The 21,489-nt window shown below is 37.5% G+C and overlaps 1 protein-coding gene across 13 annotated transcripts in view; it reads right to left on the bottom strand.

The window, feature by feature from the left end:
* Positions 1-21,489, bottom strand: part of syne2b (spectrin repeat containing, nuclear envelope 2b) — a 133,075-nt gene that overhangs the window by 9,705 nt on the left and 101,881 nt on the right. For 12 of the 13 annotated variants that reach the window (XM_065296294.2, XM_065296298.2, XM_065296297.2 and 9 more), the window contains 20 exons: positions 21,176-21,323; positions 19,934-20,028; positions 19,450-19,681; positions 19,090-19,284; positions 17,188-17,304; positions 16,400-16,555; positions 13,030-13,188; positions 12,683-12,849; positions 6,337-6,499; positions 5,584-5,771; positions 5,230-5,380; positions 4,956-5,138; positions 4,591-4,728; positions 4,324-4,518; positions 3,798-4,077; positions 2,431-2,499; positions 1,964-2,088; positions 1,757-1,880; positions 1,476-1,675; positions 783-983 (listed from right to left, as the gene is read on the bottom strand). In XM_065296294.2, the coding sequence (XP_065152366.1) occupies positions 783-983; positions 1,476-1,675; positions 1,757-1,880; positions 1,964-2,088; positions 2,431-2,499; positions 3,798-4,077; positions 4,324-4,518; positions 4,591-4,728; positions 4,956-5,138; positions 5,230-5,380; positions 5,584-5,771; positions 6,337-6,499; positions 12,683-12,849; positions 13,030-13,188; positions 16,400-16,555; positions 17,188-17,304; positions 19,090-19,284; positions 19,450-19,681; positions 19,934-20,028; positions 21,176-21,323 (3,286 nt within the window). The remainder of the gene's footprint in view (positions 1-782; positions 984-1,475; positions 1,676-1,756; positions 1,881-1,963; positions 2,089-2,430; positions 2,500-3,797; positions 4,078-4,323; positions 4,519-4,590; positions 4,729-4,955; positions 5,139-5,229; positions 5,381-5,583; positions 5,772-6,336; positions 6,500-12,682; positions 12,850-13,029; positions 13,189-16,399; positions 16,556-17,187; positions 17,305-19,089; positions 19,285-19,449; positions 19,682-19,933; positions 20,029-21,175; positions 21,324-21,489) is intronic. The other variant, XM_065296299.2, reaches the window with a different exon arrangement.

Raw genomic sequence — 21,489 nt, 5'->3', positions numbered from 1 at the left:
TTGTTTTTACACATTTAAGGGGAACATTTTCATTACCGCAACGTGTCCATGACTGAATTTGGGTTCTTTGACATGGACATATTTGTAATAAAAAAATTAAAAAATATATAAAGCTTCAGTGCATGTTATACTATATCATTTACAGTAAAGAAACATGTGGTATATTTGGTTATCATTGGTAAATGTAGAGACAATAATAAGGAATATAAATGTGTCCGAGACCAATTTTCTCATCCTCCGCAACAATTTTAAATCATTGTTTTAGCCCTCAAGGAACTAAGATTTCCAAAAAATAAATTGTTGGAAGGGACATAATTGACTGTGACACTCAAGATGGCTACCAGGTAAGCAGTTCTTATTTTTTCTCTCCAGATAAAAGCTGAAATTTTGTTTGTCATAGTACCTTGACAACTTTTTAGTTCTCATTACTGAAACATGAGTTTGTAAATGCATATATTTAATGTAATATCCCATTTTGATAATCTAAAAAATTTAAATAATTCTATAGGAAATATTTTTTAATCCTCTAAAAATAATGGTTATAGTAGACCTTAATCTTATATGTGCAAAACAAAATTGGCTTCAAGGGCTTTTTAAAAATTGCTGGACACCTCTAAATCTGTATTTCATGAGAATCACCCACATGTGTAAAAATGCATATAGATATTGCACTGTTTGTTAAAAGCCTGCAAGGTTGCAGTTTTAATGTGATGATGCCTTAAACCAGCCTTGTGCTTTTTTGTTTTACTTTTGTGTTTCACATCACGTTTTATTTTTCTTACCTGACACTCCATGAGCGCTTTATGCAATCGGTGTTCCCAACGGTCCAGCGCTGCACAAGCCTGTGCCCATTTCTCATTGGCCGACTGCAGATTTTCACGCATCTCCTGTAGTTCGGTGCTGTCTCCGTTTTGGAAGCCCCGCCCACTTAAATTGACACCAATCATTGCCGTTTTGTAGCTGTTAAACGTTCTTTGCATTTCCTGATGAGACATAAACTACATTAACCTACAGGGAAGAAGCTAAATTTTCATTTTTAAAATTATAAATCTCACATTTCTTCAAAGCTGCCGACAACAGCAAAAGTTGCTAAGTTACCTTGCGACCACAAAAGGCATATAGCTCAGCTAAATAACAACCTCACATGTGCACAAATGTCTGTAATGCACAGTTTTAAAGGGAGACTCCACTTTTTTTGAAAATATGCTCATTTCCAGCTCCCCTAGAGTTAAACATTTGATTTTTACAGTTTTGGAATCCATTCAGTTGATCTCCGGGTCTGGCGATATCACTTTTAGCATAGCTTAGCATAATCCATTGAATCTGATTAGACCATTAGCATTCGAAAGTAATAAATTAACTTTATACACCACTGATAATATAGTTATGTATATTATATTGCATTTCTGTCAAGAGATCCTTCTAAAAGTTACACAATGCACCTTTAAGATTTTAAGAATGTTGTATCTCAGTACCTTGAGTTTGTGGATATTGCTCTCTATGTCTCTGATGGTGGTTTTCGGCTCTATCGTTTGAAGTTTCTCCAGCTCGGGGATCACACCGTTTAACCATGTCGTGACATCACAGAGGTCAGAGTTGAGTTTGTGCCATTGTTGAAGATCTTGAGGCAAACCACTCGACTGCACCTGCAGGAGTTCCCATCGCTCGATGACCCCTGGGGTCATTAGAGGGCAAAGGTCAGCCATCTTTAAAACTCAGTAGTACACAATAAACAGATAAACTGTAAATGTAGTACCTGTATTATCTGCAGCGGAGAGGGCTGTAAGTCCATGATCTACCAGTTGCTCTTCTTCATCCAGAATCAGTTTTACGCGCTTTATGCTGTCTATATTACCGGCGCACTCAGACATGAGTTTATCCTGCAGAAAAATGGCATATGGTTATGCATGTAAGGATAAATCTGATTCTGAGTGTGTACTGGTGTTTGTGTAAGTGTACTCACATAGGCCTGTGGGTGATACTGTGAACTGTTAGGTGATGAAGTCAGGCTGGGTATGAAGTCTCTGTTTGCTCGTCTTCTGTCTGTCAAATCCGGTGAGTGCCACGTCTCCACAATTGATCTCCCCCCTGAGAAAGCGAAAGAAAGAGAGAGATGTAACTCCAAACAGCTTCGAAAGCAATACAGGAAGTTAGTGGTCACAAATGCAGAGCATGCCACTAGAACACACAAAAAATAGAAAGATCACCACAAAACATACATAAAAACAATCATGTGAACTTGTCTGCATCGGATTGTACATGCAATGATGCATACCACAAGCATAGACAAACATCAGTGTCATCAAAAATGTGTAATGGGGAGGAAGGGGGAATTAAGCATGTATGGCATGGTTTAAAGCTGAAACATTAGAAATGCATTTGTAATTTGCAGTCACAGTGCTATCAGCATGCAGCAGGCATGATGCCTACCAGTCACAGCCATCAGCGCTTTAGCTGTAGCTTTAGCAAATGACTCAGAGCACTCAGTGACCTCTACATCTGTAACAGAAGAGAAGCAGACAGACTAGATATACTAACAGAGCAGAAGATCATAGACTGAGATCTAGATAGCTTTTAAAAGAGCAGCACAAGACAGACAGATCTACTCTCCACCATAGAAGCAGATAACAGAAATAAATGTAGATGTTTGACACCTGTTTTTTTTTTTTACATTAAATTTGGTAAAAACATCACCTTGATATCTTTATTTTGACTGAATAAGGTCATGTCATTAGGTACTCAAAGGAGAATTTCCAATTTAAAAACAAGCTTATAGTATTTATAGTATTTAACACTGCATCCCAGTTGAAGCATATTTTGCCTGTCTATGTATCATATACCATGTAAACGCTAAGATTCTCCCGGTTTCAGTGATATATGACACGGATGATTGAAGTCTAGTAAATTTGTGGTTTATTTATATGATGTGCGTGTTATCTGACCCCCTAAATGTGTTAGGATATCACCAAAAACACCCTGTGCAAATTTTTGAATTGTTCCTACAATATTTAGAGGTTGCCCAAAGTCTTTGAATGTATCCGAAATCACATACTTTTGCAAAAACTGTACCATTTAAAAACGCACAACACACATAAAACTTGCTTCTTGGAGGGTAACTTTGTTCCAGTTATTTAGTCTCTTCTGATCCGAGTAACCATATAGCGGACAGTGTATATTGTCTGTTGTGCTTCATTCACATTGAAGCTTTCTTGCTTTGAAAGACATATTACAACTAAAACAGGAGTTTTAATTGCATGGAGCATGGTCAAATAAGTCCTTTGCTGCTATAAGTATATATTATTAAACAATTATACATGCTAGCACAAAGTATCACATAATACGCAAATGTGTTAAACTTCAAAGGTCTTGAGCAACCTCTAAATAGTAATTAATATTGAAAAAATTTTGATACTTTTTTTATTTATTTATTCAAACATATTGGTGCAGATTTGCTTTTTTGTCACACTGAAATAATGTTTTTGTTTTTAAAAACTTGCGCTTTGAAAGTTAGCATTTTTATGACTTTTATTGTGCATTTCTGAAAATGCATAATAAAAGTCCTGAAAATGCTAACTTTTTTCCTAAGTCTTTGGTTGAAAACTTCATGTAAACGGCTCATTAGTAACACTCAGCAAATAACAGAGAGCTCTACTGTAGATAGATGTAGAGACAGACAGGAAGATCTAGATTTTCTTTATAAGATCACCTTTTTGTTCCTTCATAAAGTAACAGGAGAAGCTTTAGAGTTCATTTATATGAAACTTGATCAACTTTATGTTATTGTATTAATACTGTACCTGATAGGGCGCTGCAATATGTCAACTCTTCATCATCCTCTGGAGATGATGATCCCCCCACATCCACGGTGTGGTCCCACTCCAGGGGAATGGAGTCCACACTGGCGGGTGTCTCGCGTCCAGAGTGTTCCAGAGTAGCTGGTATCAGGTGACACGCAGACTGCTGTACGTTGGCGCCCATATCAGCTTCATCTTCCTCCTGTTCCCTCTCCCACACCCCACTCAACTCGTCCTCTGGATCAGTGTCTCTGTCTGAGAAATCTCTGTCCTCATCCAAAATCTAAGAAAAAAGGAAAGAAGGGGCGAAATTAGGGCAAAAAATGTCTTTGTGCACTTAGTTGTACTGTAAGTTGGAAACTTGACTGTCGTGATATGATGTAAATGGTCCCAACTTTAATAGCTAAAGGTAGTTTATGCGCAGTTTGATACTATGCTCGTTTTTCCCGAAAAATAATGACTTAAACTTCTAAACTCAACTAAAGTTACTAGCACTAAGGGTATTTACGACTTGTTTTTTCAAACTGACCGGTCGTCTGTTGATCAGGCGATGATGAAATCGAGCCACCCTTCCAAACACTTCCTGGCAGTACGAGTGCAGCTCCTCTAATTCATCTTCGATGAGTACGGCATCCAGTGGAGCGCTCTTCTGGATCAGGTTCTCTCCAAACACGATCAAAGCATCAATTTTATTGGTGTTTAAAGTGATCTCTTGCTGAAATGCCTGTTGGAGATAGAAAGTCCTTTAATATTTATTCTTTCTACATTACTTCAGATATGATCGGCATGTACTGACGTTTAATTGGCGCATCTTTTCGTGGATGTCGCTCTCTGAAAAATGCTCCACGTTGGTGAGCTGAAGGTCCATCTCAGTCAGCCAGACCAGAATGGCTTCCCTCGTCCCCTCAAAATCTTCACGCTGAGATGTGAAGTGCTACATGGAGGAGAGAAGTTTAGATGGATGGACCGTCAAGTGGATATAAAGTGTAATCTACATTTAACCCATGGTATAAATAAACCTATGCTTGGTTGTTGCAACCATGGCTTGAAACAACCCAGCATAGGTCAATTTATTTGTTTGTTTGTCCATATTTGACTAATCCATTGGTTAAAACAACCCCAAATTTTTTTTGAGAGTGTACAGTTTGAGGATCGTCTAACCTTTAACCTGCGGAGCACTGCAGACACTCTCTTCTGTAGCGAGTCCCAGCGCTGGTTTCCCTCATGTACCATCACCTTTAGCTTACTGGCGCCGTCGGTTCGATTCTCTCGTGCCAAACGTCTGTATTGTTTATTCACCAGCTCTAGCTGTGTCAGACGCTCATGAACCTGACGCTGGAATGCCTGTGTAGGTTACACAAGATAGTTCAAATCTGTCCAAAAGGTGTGTTAATGCAACATCTACAATAGCTAAACCTCATCCCGCAAAACCGACCTCAAACTTTTTGAGTTCTTCTTTAGCGCAGGTGTAGAGTACATCTTTGGTGGCAGGGTTGGCCGCTGTGCGTTCTGCTGTGTTCAGCCATTCCTCAAAGCGTGCATAGTCGTCCATGAACTTGCTCCACAATCGCCATGTCTCCTCAATCCTACAGGGGTGAATGTCAAAGCAAATCATAATGTATGAGCTTGTTATTCACCAATTCCAGAAAGGTGCTTTACAAACAGCCTACAAAGGACAATCACAAGGCATGCATCCTCTACAATAGTCCACGAGTCAACAGTGGGGCTGAAATTGTTATTACTGTACGTTTACATGTAAATATTTGCAAGAATGTGTGTTTGTATGGACCTCATTCTTCTCTCCATTGACATGGCACATATGTTTCTCCAGCGGCGGTCGAGGCTGAGCGTGGTTTGCTGAATGGAGTCGTTCTCTCCATCACTGCCACATGCGTCTGCATCATGCAGCAATACATCGCAAAGGGTCAGCACAGATGTCACTCCCTCTGTATGCTGTTCAATGTCCCTCTGCAAGTCCTGGTGAAAACAAACAAAATCACCCTCAAACATGGACCACAAACTCAAAGAACAAGCATTCATGAATGTTGTGTTCTATGATTTCTGCTTTAGTTTAGGAAGCTTAGATTTCAACATTAGATTTAAGAAAGTGTAGATTTAAGATATTAGAAATTTCTTTATATATACAGTGGGATATATAAGTAAATATGTAGCGGGGATATACAAGTCATAATTCTTGATATATAAGCAGCTGATATCAATTAGTACTGATAGGGGGCAGGGTTTCTCTCTCAATACTGACAGATTTCAGGTAATCTCCTTGCTTTGTTCTTTTCACGTGTTCAATACCTAATCCCTGTGTCATTTCACTTTATTTATTATGACTCAACTTGTATACTTAAATGTTCTATTTTCTTTGTATCAATTCAATACTTGGCTTGATGGCTACTACTGGTGGAAATTTTGTGTCAAAAGCCCACTTAAAAATCCCCTTACTGATAAAAATGCTGATGTGTCAAATACTTATTTTCCCCACTGTACATATAAAAACTATTGTATTTCTTATATTGAAAATGCTGATTACCTGATGCTCTGTGAGTTTGCGTTGTATCTCATCGCTGTGGCAGACACTGTAGGTGATGGGTTTGGCCAGCTCACTCTCAACACGGGAAAGCCAGGAACGAAGATTGCTCATGTTCTTATCCAGCTGCTGGACTGTTACTAAAGTCTCCTTCAGCTTCTTCACCCTAAAATAGCATCATGCAAACAATAAATCGATTTCTTACTCTGTCAGTCATTTAGTTAAGAAACCGCAGTGAAGTTTTATTTAGTCCACATACCCTAACATCATAAAACAGATACACATAAAATATAAACATTATTTTCCGTATAAATCATCATCATTATTATTATTATTATAAGAAGAAAAACTCAATGTCATTGCATAACGAAATTGAATTTGGCAGCATTATCTTTAGTATTTTAAAATGTAAGTAATTTTTACGCAAAGAGGAAAAAAAGGCCATTTATAAATACTAAATCCAAGTACAGAATTTAAACAGTAGTATGTAGAAATGGAAACACTTTACAATAAGGTTGTATTTTTTTACATTTGTCAATGCATTAGCTAACATAAACTAACAATAAACAGAACATTTACAGAAATTTTTAAACTTAGTTCATGCTATTTTCAGCATTTACTAATACATAATACAATTGTAATGGCATTAACTTAATGAATGCTGAAAACTATATTTCTAGTAGACTGATAGGGGATTTTACCGATACCGATAACTAAGTTGGTCCCTACTTGCCGATAACCGATTAATCAACCGATAGTTTTTTAAATGGATACTGGATCAAAACACAACACATAACACAGTGCTGAAATATTTTACAAAAGTAATAAAACAACAGTACTGAACCATGAAAATGTGTTAAAGGAAATAAATGTATAAATAAAAATATATTAATTATATGAATAAATATTAAAGTAAATACTTCTGTGAAATACTCCCACTGGTAACATTGAAATTACATAAATGTATATTATATATGTAGTCTTGTACTTTATTTGGTTCTGTTTAAACATTTAATGATTATCTAATCAAAATAACAAAAGATGTACTGCATTTGTGTTGGTTTTAACTGGTACTACTAATATTACTGTCCTGTCAGCCTTGACAACAAACTTGCTGCTGTTGTTTCTCTGCTAATGTAGCATCTATTTAGCAAATGAATTACTTTATAATGATATGAAGCAGCGGACGCACTCTGAAAACTATCGGAATGCATTTTTTTGCCAATATCCGATTATTCCACCAATAAACTATCGTTGCCGATTAATCTGCAAAACCGATTAATCGGCCTACCTCTAATGTCAGTTTATATTATCTAATGCATTTACCTGTTAACAAAGACAATCTTATTGTAAAGTGTTACCGTGTATAAAGTATGGTGTGTAATGCAAATGTGCGAGTAAACATGTAATATAAGCAGTATAATATATAAATAAATTGTGTATTGTATAAAATTGCAAGGGTGCAAAGATCTCTAAAAAGGTGTCATAATAAATACTGCATCTTATCAGACTGTCGTTCCTTTACAGCCAGTCTGCACAGCTAAGATTCACAAAGATCTGAAAACAGAACAAAAGCCTTTCTGATGAGTCGCAATGTGCAGTGAACCACATCAGATCTGCCTGGTGCACTCTATTCAATCCATAGCAACCACTAAATGTGTGGACGGTCCACTCATGCTCTACTAAGAGTGACGTCATATGACTACGGGGGAATGATACCATCCTCTCACGTGACCTTTTCCAATGGAGGACCGACCAAAACAAACCAGAGTGGTGATGTGGAAGACATGACATCACACAACAACTAGCACGTGATTGAGATGCGGTGTTTGCATTAAAATAAATCAAATTAAATACACAATATGAGGGAAAAAACTACATTGACAGAAAATGTATAGCAGGCCTTGATAGAGGGCATCCACTTTACTGAAATATAATCTATAAGCATATCATTTTTTATGCATTGATAATTCTGGATGCATCTTGCATGCTCATTAAAGCCTGGATACCGTTTTTTCATCATGCACCTCCTTCACAAACACATGCAAGTGTTTCATGCAAAGCATCATTTTAGTCCTGTAACCGAGGCTATCGGTGATTCGGCTGCTTTCTGCACACACACACGCTGACAAAACCATCACCCTTCCCCCTTGATTTCTCTCCCTCACACACACGCTTAAATGACATCCCTGTGTGTATGCGATTAGGAAACACTTACTCACAGACCGGTGAGGAAGCTCCATGTCTCTCTCGTGTCAGTGTTAGCATGTCTGAACGGCCAGTCTCACACACGCTCTCTTCATAGACTCTGAGCTATATTACACCATTCCTGGTCTTCCCTCTCTTATTATTCAACCTCACTCGCTCACTCTCCCTCCCTCTCTGTATGGCCAGGAAAATACTAATGTGTAAATCATGCAATGGGATCGCATGGGCATCTTATGTGTCACAGTGCATATGCAAGTCCCTTGGGGTACTTTCGACAATATCCAGCAGCATTACTGAATGCACACTCAACAGCAGGCAATTTAAACACATACACAGAAACTCAGCAATCTATGCAATCAGAAAACTCAAACTAATGTCTACAAGGAAATTAATAGGAACCCAGTAAGCTTTATAAAACCCCTTACTCAACAAGAAATCCTATGCACCATTGAGTTTAAGGGTATCTATTTCTCTAGGTGATGAATGAATATACTATATACTGTAATTTTTTTGGTTCCCTCATGCCATCCCATGTGTTTATATCTATCTCCACAAACAATTTTAAATACTATCCTGGTTCTTCTTGGCTTTGTAACTTATGAAGCTCCAAAAACACATATCAATCATGTAAGTAATACATTAGACTCCAAGGGGTTAATAAATGTATTGTGAATTGAAATAATATGTTTGTGAAAGATAATAAGTATTCAATCTCTTTATGTATATTGGGTTCAGGGTTTATGATAGAGTCGAGTTCTGATAGCGTGATCTTAACTCTGTGTTCACCTAAGTAACCGGTGAGTTTTCATTTTTTGGTTAACTACTCAAAAATTTTTATTTAATAAGCAGATAAATCTGGCTTAGGGAACAACGTTGGTGGGTCTCTCACAGCTACAGTGTAAAGCTGATTCATGTCCAATTCATTCACTGTTCAGAAGAGGGTAATTCATGGGGGTTGGAGAATTTCGAGCACACTTCAGCCGTCTGAAAGGTTTCATGTAATTGCTCCAAATTCACGGTTAATCAGTATTCTCCAGTTCTTTACTCAGAGTGATCTCTATTCGGCATGATAGTCACGGGGAATAAAGATTACGTTGAAACATTAAATCTTCTTTGCCATAGCAACAGTTCCATCTACAGGTGTCTGAACCTCGGAGTGGATCGCTGCATTGCCACGACAACCAATTTTCCTTGGCAAACAAATTGGAAAACAAATTTCCCTGGCCAATTGCTGCAGTCAACATCACACATGCAGAGAAAAACACAGCAGTAAATAAATAGGTCACACGGGTATAATTTAAGAGCTTGGTTCCAAAACGCGATAAAAGCCATTTAATTTTTTTAATGAGTTACCACCAAAATCAGTATTGTAACAGGTCAGTATTAAAAAGTAAATTCTTAATTTTACGCAAAATCCGATATCCGCTCTGTTATTCAGTCATGTTTTCTCCCTTTTTTCCAAAACGTGAAAAACGTCAGTCCTCCTTCTCTGCAGAATGCCATAAATCCGCTAAACCAATCACAGCGCACCTTTCCACGCATTGTAAACAACAATAGCGGCGCTTTGAATACACACAGAATCCTAGTTTTCCTCATCTACTTTGTACTTCATGATCAACAAAAAAACAAAAAGAAAATAATACTTTTGATGGCATTGATAAACCTGTGGTGGTTTTCTGTGGTGGGAAAGAAACGTAAGCCACTAGGGTGATGGAAAAATGCTGGCTGTTGCTTGTTCTCACACTTCAGCATCAAGCTTCTGTCATGCTAACACATTGACACATTGAACTTTCCATTATTTTACTCAAAGTCAAAGAAAATCGAGCACGACCAAAACATTTTACAGCTGATACCTGTCAAAAAAGCGACGACAAGGGTGACAGCAGCAATGACTGTGTTCTTTATACGATGAAGTAAGTTTTTTTTTATTTATATATTGATTCAATACTGTAGATTTATAGCATTTTGAAAAGAAACTTGTCATGGATTTATTGCATCTTGTGGGAAAAAATAATCCGGTTTTATAATAAATCTTTGAAAATCAAATTATGGATATGAAATTTTAATGTTATTAGAACCTAAAGATGCTTGTGAAAGTTTCTAACTGAAAATTGTGTTTTTCATCTCATGGTATAGAAAACACATTTTTACCAAAATTAGTCAAAATGGATTTATTGCGTTTTGAAACCAAACTCTTGATTGCAATAGCCAACAATACATTGTATGGGTCAGAATGAACTATTTTTCTTTTATGCCAAAAATCATTAGGGTATTAAGTAAAGATTATGTTCCATGAAGATATTTTGTAAATTTCGTACCATAAAAATATAAAATGTGTCGCTAAAAACTTAATTAAGATAACTTTAAAGGCAATTTTCTCAATATTTCGATTTTTTGGCACCCTAGGATTCCAAATTTACAAACAGTTGTATCTCTGTAAAAAAATTTACCCCTATGACTGGTTTTGTGGTTCAGAAATGGTCAAAACTTTTTTATATGTAACCTGGTTTTGAGGTTTTATGTGAGGCTGTTGCATCCACACTTGTAGCAGCGGTGGGTGAGTTTGTTCAGCGGGGTGTTTTTGAAATAACATCTGCCCCACGTTGCCCCATTGTCGAACAATACTAAGCAGAGTTTTGTAAAATGCCAAAGGTTCAATAATATAATGACTGCCATAATTTAGCCAATGGCAGAAGAGCAGAATGATTAAGCCTTAAGCTGATTGGCTGAGAGACAAATACGTGCAGACTAAAGACTTATGGGATGGCGAGTGGACACAAAAGCCTGTGCTAGCAGACAGCAGCTGCTGTGTGTGTGTGCGCGCACGTGCGTGTGTGTGTGTATGTGTGTGTGTGTGTGTGTGTGTGCGTGCGCGTGCGTGTGTGTGTGCAGATACTGGGTGAACTCTGCTGTGATTTTAAAGTCGGAAGAGTCTGTGTCAACTTCTGTAATCCCGCTTAGAGATTTGTCTCAGTCACACATTAGCTGAATCTATGGCTACATAAATATATTCACATGTGAAGTATTTGGTCTCCTCAAATGACTCGCCCACAAAATAAAATCAGTTCTGATCAATCAAAAGAGAGACACAGATAACAGAGGTCAGCCGAGACAGACACAGGCATGCTGATGTCAAAGCTATGAACTTTCACCTCATACACAATGAAAACAAATGGCTTCAACAGATTTATCAATGCAGATTTACATATTTGTGACACAAATCTGTATCAATACCAAAACGCATCTTAATACTAGGTGCAAACAGCCCCACACATAGTACTGTCACTTTATCACAACAATACCAGTCTAGGTAAAGAGAGTTTAAAAGCATAGTCCACCAAATACTTATTATTTTGAGCTTTGAAATACTTTTGATATTCTGCGATAATGGACTGATGGTAACCAATGTTGACAGGTGTAAAGCTTTAGCTCAAGGTGAGGCAGTCTCGTGATTACCTACTGATCCACCAAGCTACTTTTAGTGTTTCCCTGCACCTGCAGAGCCTGTTTTATCTTTAATCTTGACATTAGTGACACAAAGCCACTATCATTTAAATCTCTAGTCGCTCAGGAATATACTACAACAAAAATTTTGCATTAAGTCATAATTTTGTCGGCCAACCTAACAACCAAACATGCATGAAGCTACAGCTACCATCTGTCTTATCAAAGAGCTGTCAATCACATAAACACAAGTCAGATCAACTAACCACTCCCACCCTGACCCCCTTATGCATAAGCTTCACATTGACACTGCCCATCTGGACTGACGCTACGTACACATTTACATTTGATTTATATTTCTTTGCTTAGGCATTTTACATGTACCCATGCTTTTATCCAAAGCGACTTACAGTGCATACATTTTTTATCAGTACCGGTATATGTTTTCCCTGGGGATTGAACCTACAATCTTGAAGCTGCTAATGCAGTGCCCCACCAATGGAGCTAGAGGAACACTTCCTGTCTTTTACATTTCCTGTCTGCCATACCGACAGCTCTACTGGTCACTGTCTCACTGCGAGTCTTTATCAGGATTGACATGATCGGATCAATGTTCACTTCACTCCCTGTCACATGACCAAAGTCACACGCTTGTGAAAACAAAGTATGGCTTTTGTGTGGGTCACTCTGGTCTTACCTGGACTCTATATGATCGAACAGATGTTGCCATCGGTCATTAATGTCCTTGATCTTTTCATTGATTTCGTTCTCTTTGGTTTTGTTGCTGGCGGTGATGAGCTGTTCTCCAAGCTGTTTCAGATGAGTTTTATTTTCACTAAAGAGGTTGATCTCCTCCATGCAATCCTGCAGTGTGAGCGGTAAAAGTAATTGAGATGAATATCTTAAAAGTAACACTTAGGACTCTTCACGTCCATCTCAAATTCCACTTCAATCCTATTGGCCAGTAAATCCCAGCATACAATCGTAAACTTTTAATTTAATCCTAAATCTTGTCATACACTAGCATTGTTTATTTAATCTCACCTTCTTGAGTTTTTCTACCATCTCCTCGATGCTAAGCTCGGCGCTGTGTGCCACCTTGTTTTCCATCTGTGTCAGCCATTCGCACAGCTCACGGTTCTTGTCATTGAAAATGATCCAGGCATTAAGTCGGTCAGCGATTTCCTGTTTACGGAGAGACACCTACAAACACACAGATAACACATGAAAGATATGACAGCACCTTACATAGAACAGGTGAATCATACAAATGACAACAGTCCCAAAGATAAGAAAAGTCCCAAGGGTATACTCAGAGTTTGGTAAATTTGCTTTATCTTCGCATGTTCCTTGGGTTTGAAATGAACTGCAGAATGTACTCTGTATATACTTCTGATATACACTTGTGCACTTTTAAATGTGTTTGGTCATCTGTTTTAAAGGTGGCCTGTAATGATTTTTCTTCAGTTATTCAGTAAATCATTGACTAACTAGGGCTGTCAAAAGGTTAATCGTGATTAATCACATACAAAATAAAAGTTTGTTTTTGCATAATACATAATATTATGTGTGTGTGTGTGTGTGTGTGTGTGTGTGTGTGTGGGTTGGTCTATGTGGTTTACGAGGACATGAATAGTGTATAATAACATGTTTATTATGCTATAAAGGTGGTTTACGGGGACACAGAGAGTGTCCTCATAAACGGAAAAGCTAAAAAAACATACTAAATGATAGTTTTTCATAGATTAAAGACTGGCAACAGGTTTTTGTGACATTGGGGTTAGGGATTGGGGTAGGTAAGGGGAATAGAATATAACAGTTTGGACAGTATAAAATGCATTGCGTCTATGGAGATGTCCCCGTAAACCACATACACCAACATGTGTGTGTGTGTGTGTGTGTGTGTGTGTGTGTGTGTATATACACATGATAATTACACACAATACACGCACAAATATATTATGCAAAACAAACTTTAATTTTGTATGCGATTAATCGCTTTTGACAGCCCTTTTTGTAAATCTTTCCTTGTGAAATTTAAGTATAATTTTTAAAGTTAAAATAAAGTTTAAAATCTTGACTGGTGATGAGTTGCTATACTTTATTAAAAGGACATTTCCTCTAAACTTGTGTTAATAAATTCAAGTAAAAGCATATGGGGGCGGTTTCCCGGACAGGGATTCGACTAGTCCTAGACTAAAATAAATGTAAGAGCTGTCCAAACTGAAAACAACTTGCACTTACATATCTTAAAATACATCTTTGCTTTGCCTCAAAAAGCACACAGGTAATGTTTTTAGTAAGGCTTAGGCTAATCCCTGTTCGAGAAACCGCCCCTTGTTGTCATGACTAGTTGATCACATCAACAAATAAATAAAAAATACAAATATAAGAAAACAAACAAATAAAAAATAAATGACAAATAAATAATATTGTTATATCAGGGACTTATACGAATATTTGTAAATTTAATAATGTGAAAAATAAAAACACCCATAAACTAATTTACAAACTTGTAATTGCTACATAAAAATAAGAGATGCACCAGTATATTGATAAAAGCAATAATAAAGAAAAAAGAATACAACGAACTTGAGCTCTGTGTATAGAAAATGTAAAAAAAACACTAGTTTAATGTACAATATTAAAGTAAAACAATATTTTACTATGTTTTTATCTCAACTTAGACAAATTAATACATACCTATCTTTTTTCAATGTGTGCGCTTATTCTTTGTTCAGCGCATCGTAAATGTATTAGCATTTAGCCTAGCCCCATTCATTCCTTAGGATCCAAACAGGGATGAAGAAGCCACCAAACACTTCCATGTTTTCCCTATTTAAAGACTGTTACATGAGTAGTTACACGAGTAAGTATGGTGTCACAAAATAAAATGTGCCAATTTTTAAGCAGATACAAAATGAGAACTGTATTGTATGGCGGAAGGGCACTTATTTGCAGCCCTTCGACCTCGGTGTGCAGCAAAATCATCACTACAGACTACTCCCTTTCTTGCTCAAACTTCTGTCAATATTACTGCACCATTATTACTTACTTCTTTGCCACCTTAGGCTACTTACTTGTGTAACTACTCATGTAACAGTCTTTAAATAGGAAAAAAATGTTTGGTGGCTTTAAATTCATCCCTGTTTAGATCCTAAGGATGAGTGGGGCTAGGCTAAATGCTAACACATGCATAACGCGCTGTACGAAGAGTAAGTGTACGCATTGAATAAACATAGGTTTGTTTTAATTTGTCTAAGTTGAGGTAAGAATATAGTAAAATATTGAAAAACTTTGGTGTTTTCCTTTATTGGTCATTATATGAATGAATAACATTCATCTTTAGAATTTAGTTAAAGTAAGTTAATATAACCAGCAAACTATTTGTATCTGCAGATATCAGTCTGAACAATCGGCTATCGGTATCATTGGAATTTTTTTTATATCGGCATATCTCTAATAAAAATGTTACACTTCTAAAAACTATCTGAATCTAAGTTTGTGGGTTTGAAAACATATGTCAATGGTATAATATAGTATATTTTCATATATATTAGGTACAATTACAAATGGCTATAACTGATGCAAATCTAAATCTATGTATAATTATGTCCAAAACATTTACTAAGGATCACTAGTGACTTGTCACTAGAAAGTTTTGAAACTAAACAGCTGCCACAAGTGGACCCCACTGTTACCAGGCCTCCCCCACCCCACATTACACATACACACTTCGGGGTGTGACAGAGAGTAATTTCCAAAACAAAGAACTATAGACCTCTGCTCCTATTCACTCCTCCGTCTCGAACCACCATCTGCTCTCTCGTTCCAGTGTTTAAAGACCCCAAAACTCACACCAGACCCCCAAAACATGACCCCTGGAGAATCCAGCTGACTGATCCAGCACCATGCTCATTAAAAAACAGCAGCGTTGAGCAGACGTACAACAGATACAACAGCCTCTAAAGCAACATGTTATATCAAGATACATTGACTAAAACTGAATCAATAAGTACTGATAAAAAAACCATGAAAGAAAACAAGAAAGAAGTCCCCACACCTGCTTCTTGAGAAATAACAACAGTGTGATGATGACACACTGTATTTAAAATAGCTGACATTCCTGGAAGCAGGCTTTATTTGTTACACATTAGCCTGCTAGTTACACAAAACTGCCACACGAAGTTAACCCTCTTTTGGAGCAAGAAGAAACATGTAAAAATTGTCTTTAGTAGATCAGGCTTTAATTAGACTTACATAAAACTATACATATAAGTCTATTGAATGTCCTCAAATGTATAGATGCTGCCTAAATGTGTGTGTGACTCATACAGAGGCATTTATTTTGTAAAAAGCAGTATTGCTAAGCATGCATCTTTCCACACACACACGTTTATAAGTAATAACTTACTTTGATGCAGAGGTCCTCCCATTGGCAGTGTAGATGCTCCACTTGCTCCTGCAGGAGGAGAACATCATCGGTCAGGATGTACTGGGACAGGTCCGTCTTCATGGTGCTGAGCTCAGACAAACTGACGGCCCAATCGTCCAAACAATCCTGAACCTCCTGCATAACATAACACAGCACCGTCACACAGAAACCCACTGGAACACAATTCAGCTCTAAATCCCTCACACAATCACAACCCCTCTCTCTCTCTCTCTCTCTCTCTCTCTCTCTCTCTCTCTCTCTCTCCCAACAAGATTAAAGCCCATAGGACATGGGGGTTGGGTGGGAGACTGAGCGAGTGAGAGAGAGAGAGAGAGAGAGAGAGAGAGAGAGAGAGAGAGAGAGAGAGAGAGAGAGAGAGAGAGAGAGAGAGAGAGAGAACCATTAGCCTGTAAAAGGTTAATCCAATGTGTCCTGAAACTCAAACAGGAGCTATTATGTTTGTTTGTTGCTGTTATTGAGCACACACTTCCTTTTCCTTTTAATTTTAAGTGCTTTTAACTTTTAAATGCCACAAAAGTCCATATACCTTGTTTAAGGGCAAACTACTGGTATGTTGTTGCAGTAGCTATTTACACAATTTTATAAGGCTCATGTACAATAAACTGGAAAGAACTGCAAAGTAAACAAACAAAATGAAACATGAATTTAGCACTGCTATGTGGGAAATGTAGATTTGGGATTCTGGGAAAACCATCACTGTGGGACGTGACCATTTTTTTAATCTCACCTGCATTATGTTATCATACCTTTACAAGGAGGTGTTCCTCCTCCATCTGATCTGAAATCGGCTGCTTTAGTCTGGCTTGTAGCTCCTCCAGACGCTGAGCCTGATTGGCTAGTCCAGTCTCACAGGTCTCCCACTTCTGCAAATATAATAATAAATTGCAATAAAGCCATCCTCACGGCTATAATGCTCTGACATGCTCTTGCAATATCTGATCTGTAACCTTTTTTTTTTTTTAAGGTGGATCAGTTCTCACTTGTCAAAGTTTATAACAACACTAAAAGTTAAAAAATAATACAGAGAAATCACATAGGAAGATGAATCTGTACACACAACCTGTTATAGTGTATATATCTAAAAGCCAAATTTGGCCTCAAAGCCAAATTAAAGGTGACATTTTACAAGACTTTTTTAAGATGTAAAATAAATCTTTGGTGTCCCCAGAGTATGTATGTGAAATTCTAGCTCAAAATATCATATAGGTAATTTATTATAAAATGTTAAAAATGTGCTGTTTTGGGTGTGTCCTTTTAAATGCAAATGAGCTGATCTCTGCATTAAATGGCAGTGTCGTGGTTGGATAGTGCAGATTAAGGGGCGGTATTATCCCCTTCTGACATCACAAGGGGAGCCAAATTTCAATAAGCTATTTTTTACATGCTTGCAGAGAACGGTTTACCAAAACTAAGTTACTGGGTTGTTCTTTTAGTTTTATAGAAGCAATGGGGACCCAATTATAGCACTTAAACATGGAAAAAGTCAAATTTTCATGATAAGATAACACACACACAAGCTGTATTATACTGATGTGTATCCTGTAATCATATCGATTACATGTGGCCATAAGCTTTTACATATCTAAAGTATCATACATGTACTTGGCTACTGTAACTGTATCCTATTAAACGTCAGCATGTTGCTATGCACTAGCATTCATTTCATATCTGACAGGCCGACGTTCTACTGTAGAGATAGAGAGAGAGATGTAAATCTCTAGACAGGCTTTACTGTAAATCCTTGAGCACATGACAACTGCACATACAGAGGAACACACACACACACGCACACACGCTTAAACCTCACTAAATATCATCTGTTTTGTTTTATAGCAGAGATCCATAAACACATTCTTTCATATTATTCACATCACAATCATGGTCAGCTATGAATATAAATAACTGGAAGGAGAGCCAGACAGTCAGACAGAGAGACAGATGGGCAGAAATAAAATCACAAACATTTGTAATGTTTTTAGAGCTTTGACATGACAGAATAATAAAACATCTTACAGATTTAATAACCGGCACAAATGTTTGGCCAAAAACACTGTTCTGTATGTGTGTTAGTGTGCATAAAGGTCTGATCAGGATTAGTCCAGCTGTGAAACTGGAATCAGAGGGAATGTGGGTCAAACATAGGTGCACTCATCCCTGAACTAAACCTCCATAATGAAATATATTTTTATACACACACATATACAAATATTTGTAGAATGGGGTTAATTCTAGACTTTAGCCGTTTCTGTGATTTCTGTAGTGAAACACTAAGTTAAAATCAATGATTTACTATAAAGCTGAATAGGGTAGGCCAACTTTAATCATTTAATAGTTTGCACTTTCTATCCAATTATTTTAGATGTTACTATAAAACATAACATTGACTATTATCAATGTTTCCTGGTCCTAAAAAACAGCTTTTGAAATCTAATCCCACTCCTCACAATCTAACCTAATGGATTTTCAATATGACCTCTGACCTTCAACATTCAGATGAGAATAAACAGAGTTGCCATTATCCTGTGGATCGAGCTCATTAAAACAACAGCAGATCAGTAAAACTTAATATAAACAATAAAACAGATAGTTTAACAGAACGCAGGTGAGGTGGATCACAAAAACGTTCAAACACAATTAAATCCTATTACCTTGATGATGTCAGATACGAGAGTCTTCCTCTTTCCCAGCATGCACTGGTATTGCTCCCAGTCCTCCTGCAGGGCTGCCAGGTCCGTCTGCAGCTGTGTTTGTGTATGCATGTCACTCACAGAGAACAGCTGCCTGCCCACCTCCATCACACACAGATAGGCAGACACTGACCTTTGAAACAACAGCTCAGTACGCTGCACAAAGAAAGAGAGAGAGACAGATGGAGAGAGAGAGAAATAGATAGATAAAGAGAAAGATTATTTATATTTATTATTAGATCATCAAATGTAAGCAAACTTGTGACTGACTGATCATGCAAACTCAGTCAGGCATCTGTGTTTACAATGACTGTTGCTCACCTTAAGATCGTCTAAAGAGAGTCGTAGCTGCATGAGACTACAATGTGTTTGAACTGCGGGTGACAGAAGTGTACGAGTGAGCATAAGGAGCCTGCGCAGTCTCTGGAGTGTGTGGGTATAAAGGTGCCAGTGTTGTATCAGCCCTTCCACTAGAGTGCGACGTTGAGCTGATCTCTGCACCGCCCCTTGCCAGTGCTCTCTCAGCTGTGCCAGTTTTAACAGAAAGTCACTCCTGGAGGAAAACACATAGTGGCTAATCAAGCTACAAATCTCATGTTTAATCCTAAAGTGTTCCTTTAAACTCATTTTGTAAAGCATTGTTTTATCACAGCACAAAGATATGGGTTTGATTTCCATATTGATAAAAACATATTCACTGTACGTCACTTTGGATAGTAGTGTCTGCCAAATGCACAAATGTTAATGTAAATGTTAATATGCATTATGTCATAAATATGCAGAGTTGCATGCTGGGAGATATTACCTGTCCTCCACCTCTCCCTTATGCAATAGAAGGAGAGATTCACTGATCACAGAGTGAAGTATCAGATGGCCTAAAGACAACTCGGCTTGAAAACACTGAAAGAGAGTGCAGGTAAATCTATGATTTATATGTAGAGTGATTGTATGTATGCTGGCTTGACCTACAATATATGTAAATGCAGTGTTGGGGTAACGCATACAAGTAACGTGCATTACGTAATAAAAGTACTTTTTTGAAGTGATGAGTAAAGTTACACCTTACCTTTTAAATGTACACATTAATATTTGAGTTACTTTTTTGAAAAAAAAGTAAGTTACTTTTTTAGTTTTATTAATTTGATAAAAAAAATATATGTACTGAATTAAACTAAACATAGTCACATTATGCATACACGCCTGTGTGGGAACAGTTTGAGTCAGAAACTGAGATGACAGGTCAGAGCTCGTCATTTTTGTGATGAAATATACAATTTCTGAATGCAGAACGTTTCAGTCATAAAAACACCTGCAAGACCTAAAAGAGATCAAGCCTCAGCTAAGAAAAAGTAACTAACTAAAAAGTAACGTAAGCATTACTTTACATGAAAAGTAATTAAAGCAACACTATGTAGTTTTTTTACCTTTAAATAATGTCTCTAAAATTATTTCAGTGATAGAACAACTTTTAACTGGACAAATTGTACTGTTGCTGCAACCTGAGCAGCCTCCTAGCTGCTACAAGCACACTCTGAAAGTGGCGCTGGAGGGTAGCGCACACAGCCCCGCCCCTCCCCCTGCCTGCAGAAGAGTTTCTGATACCAGGCACTGTTGCGCTTTTCAACCACATGGGGGAGCTGTAAGTCATTTTTACATGGAAACTACAAAGTGTTGCTTTAAGTAACGCTATTAGTTACTTTTTTGGGAGTAACTTAACATTGTAATGCATTACTTTTAAAAGTAACTTTCCCCAACACTGTGTAAATGGCCTCACAATGTAACCTGCACTTATATTGTCTTTGTGAGTCCTTTTCATTAAAATCACTGTGTGTGGTTACATATAGTTTGGGGACAAATACAGTATGTCCCCAGAATTTTAATATGTGAGCAATATATCTATACATTTGTATACATTTATACATTTTACAATATAATTTTTTTTCAATCTAACATTTTAAATATTATATCAGAAGTGGTGGTCAGTTTTAAAATTCGCAAATACTTTTGAGTGTTATGTTTAAAACACAAGTTTAGGTCCTTCTTGTACCTGGTGAGTGCGTTGTTGTTCTCTTAAACCAGGGTAAGTCGATGAGATTTCTACAGCCAAACTATCCTCCATTCTCTGTAGGAAAGCCACCCAGCTCTCACATTTCTGCTCAAAGCTCTGCTGCTGAAGAGACGCTGCCTGCAACTCACTATACACAAGCACGCACACACGCACATTAAGGGCCCTATCTTGCACCCAGCGCAATTGACTTTGTCAGTGACGCATGTATCATTCCTATTTTGCACCGGCGAACAGCGGGTTTTTCCCTCCACAGACGCACGTCGGCAAACTAGGGAATGAACTTGCACTCCCTG

Source organism: Paramisgurnus dabryanus, chromosome 20, assembly GCF_030506205.2.
Source record: "Paramisgurnus dabryanus chromosome 20, PD_genome_1.1, whole genome shotgun sequence".
NCBI lineage: Eukaryota > Metazoa > Chordata > Actinopteri > Cypriniformes > Cobitidae > Paramisgurnus > Paramisgurnus dabryanus.
Note: the sequence above shows the minus strand (reverse complement) of the source record. Positions and strands in the feature narration are given on the sequence as shown.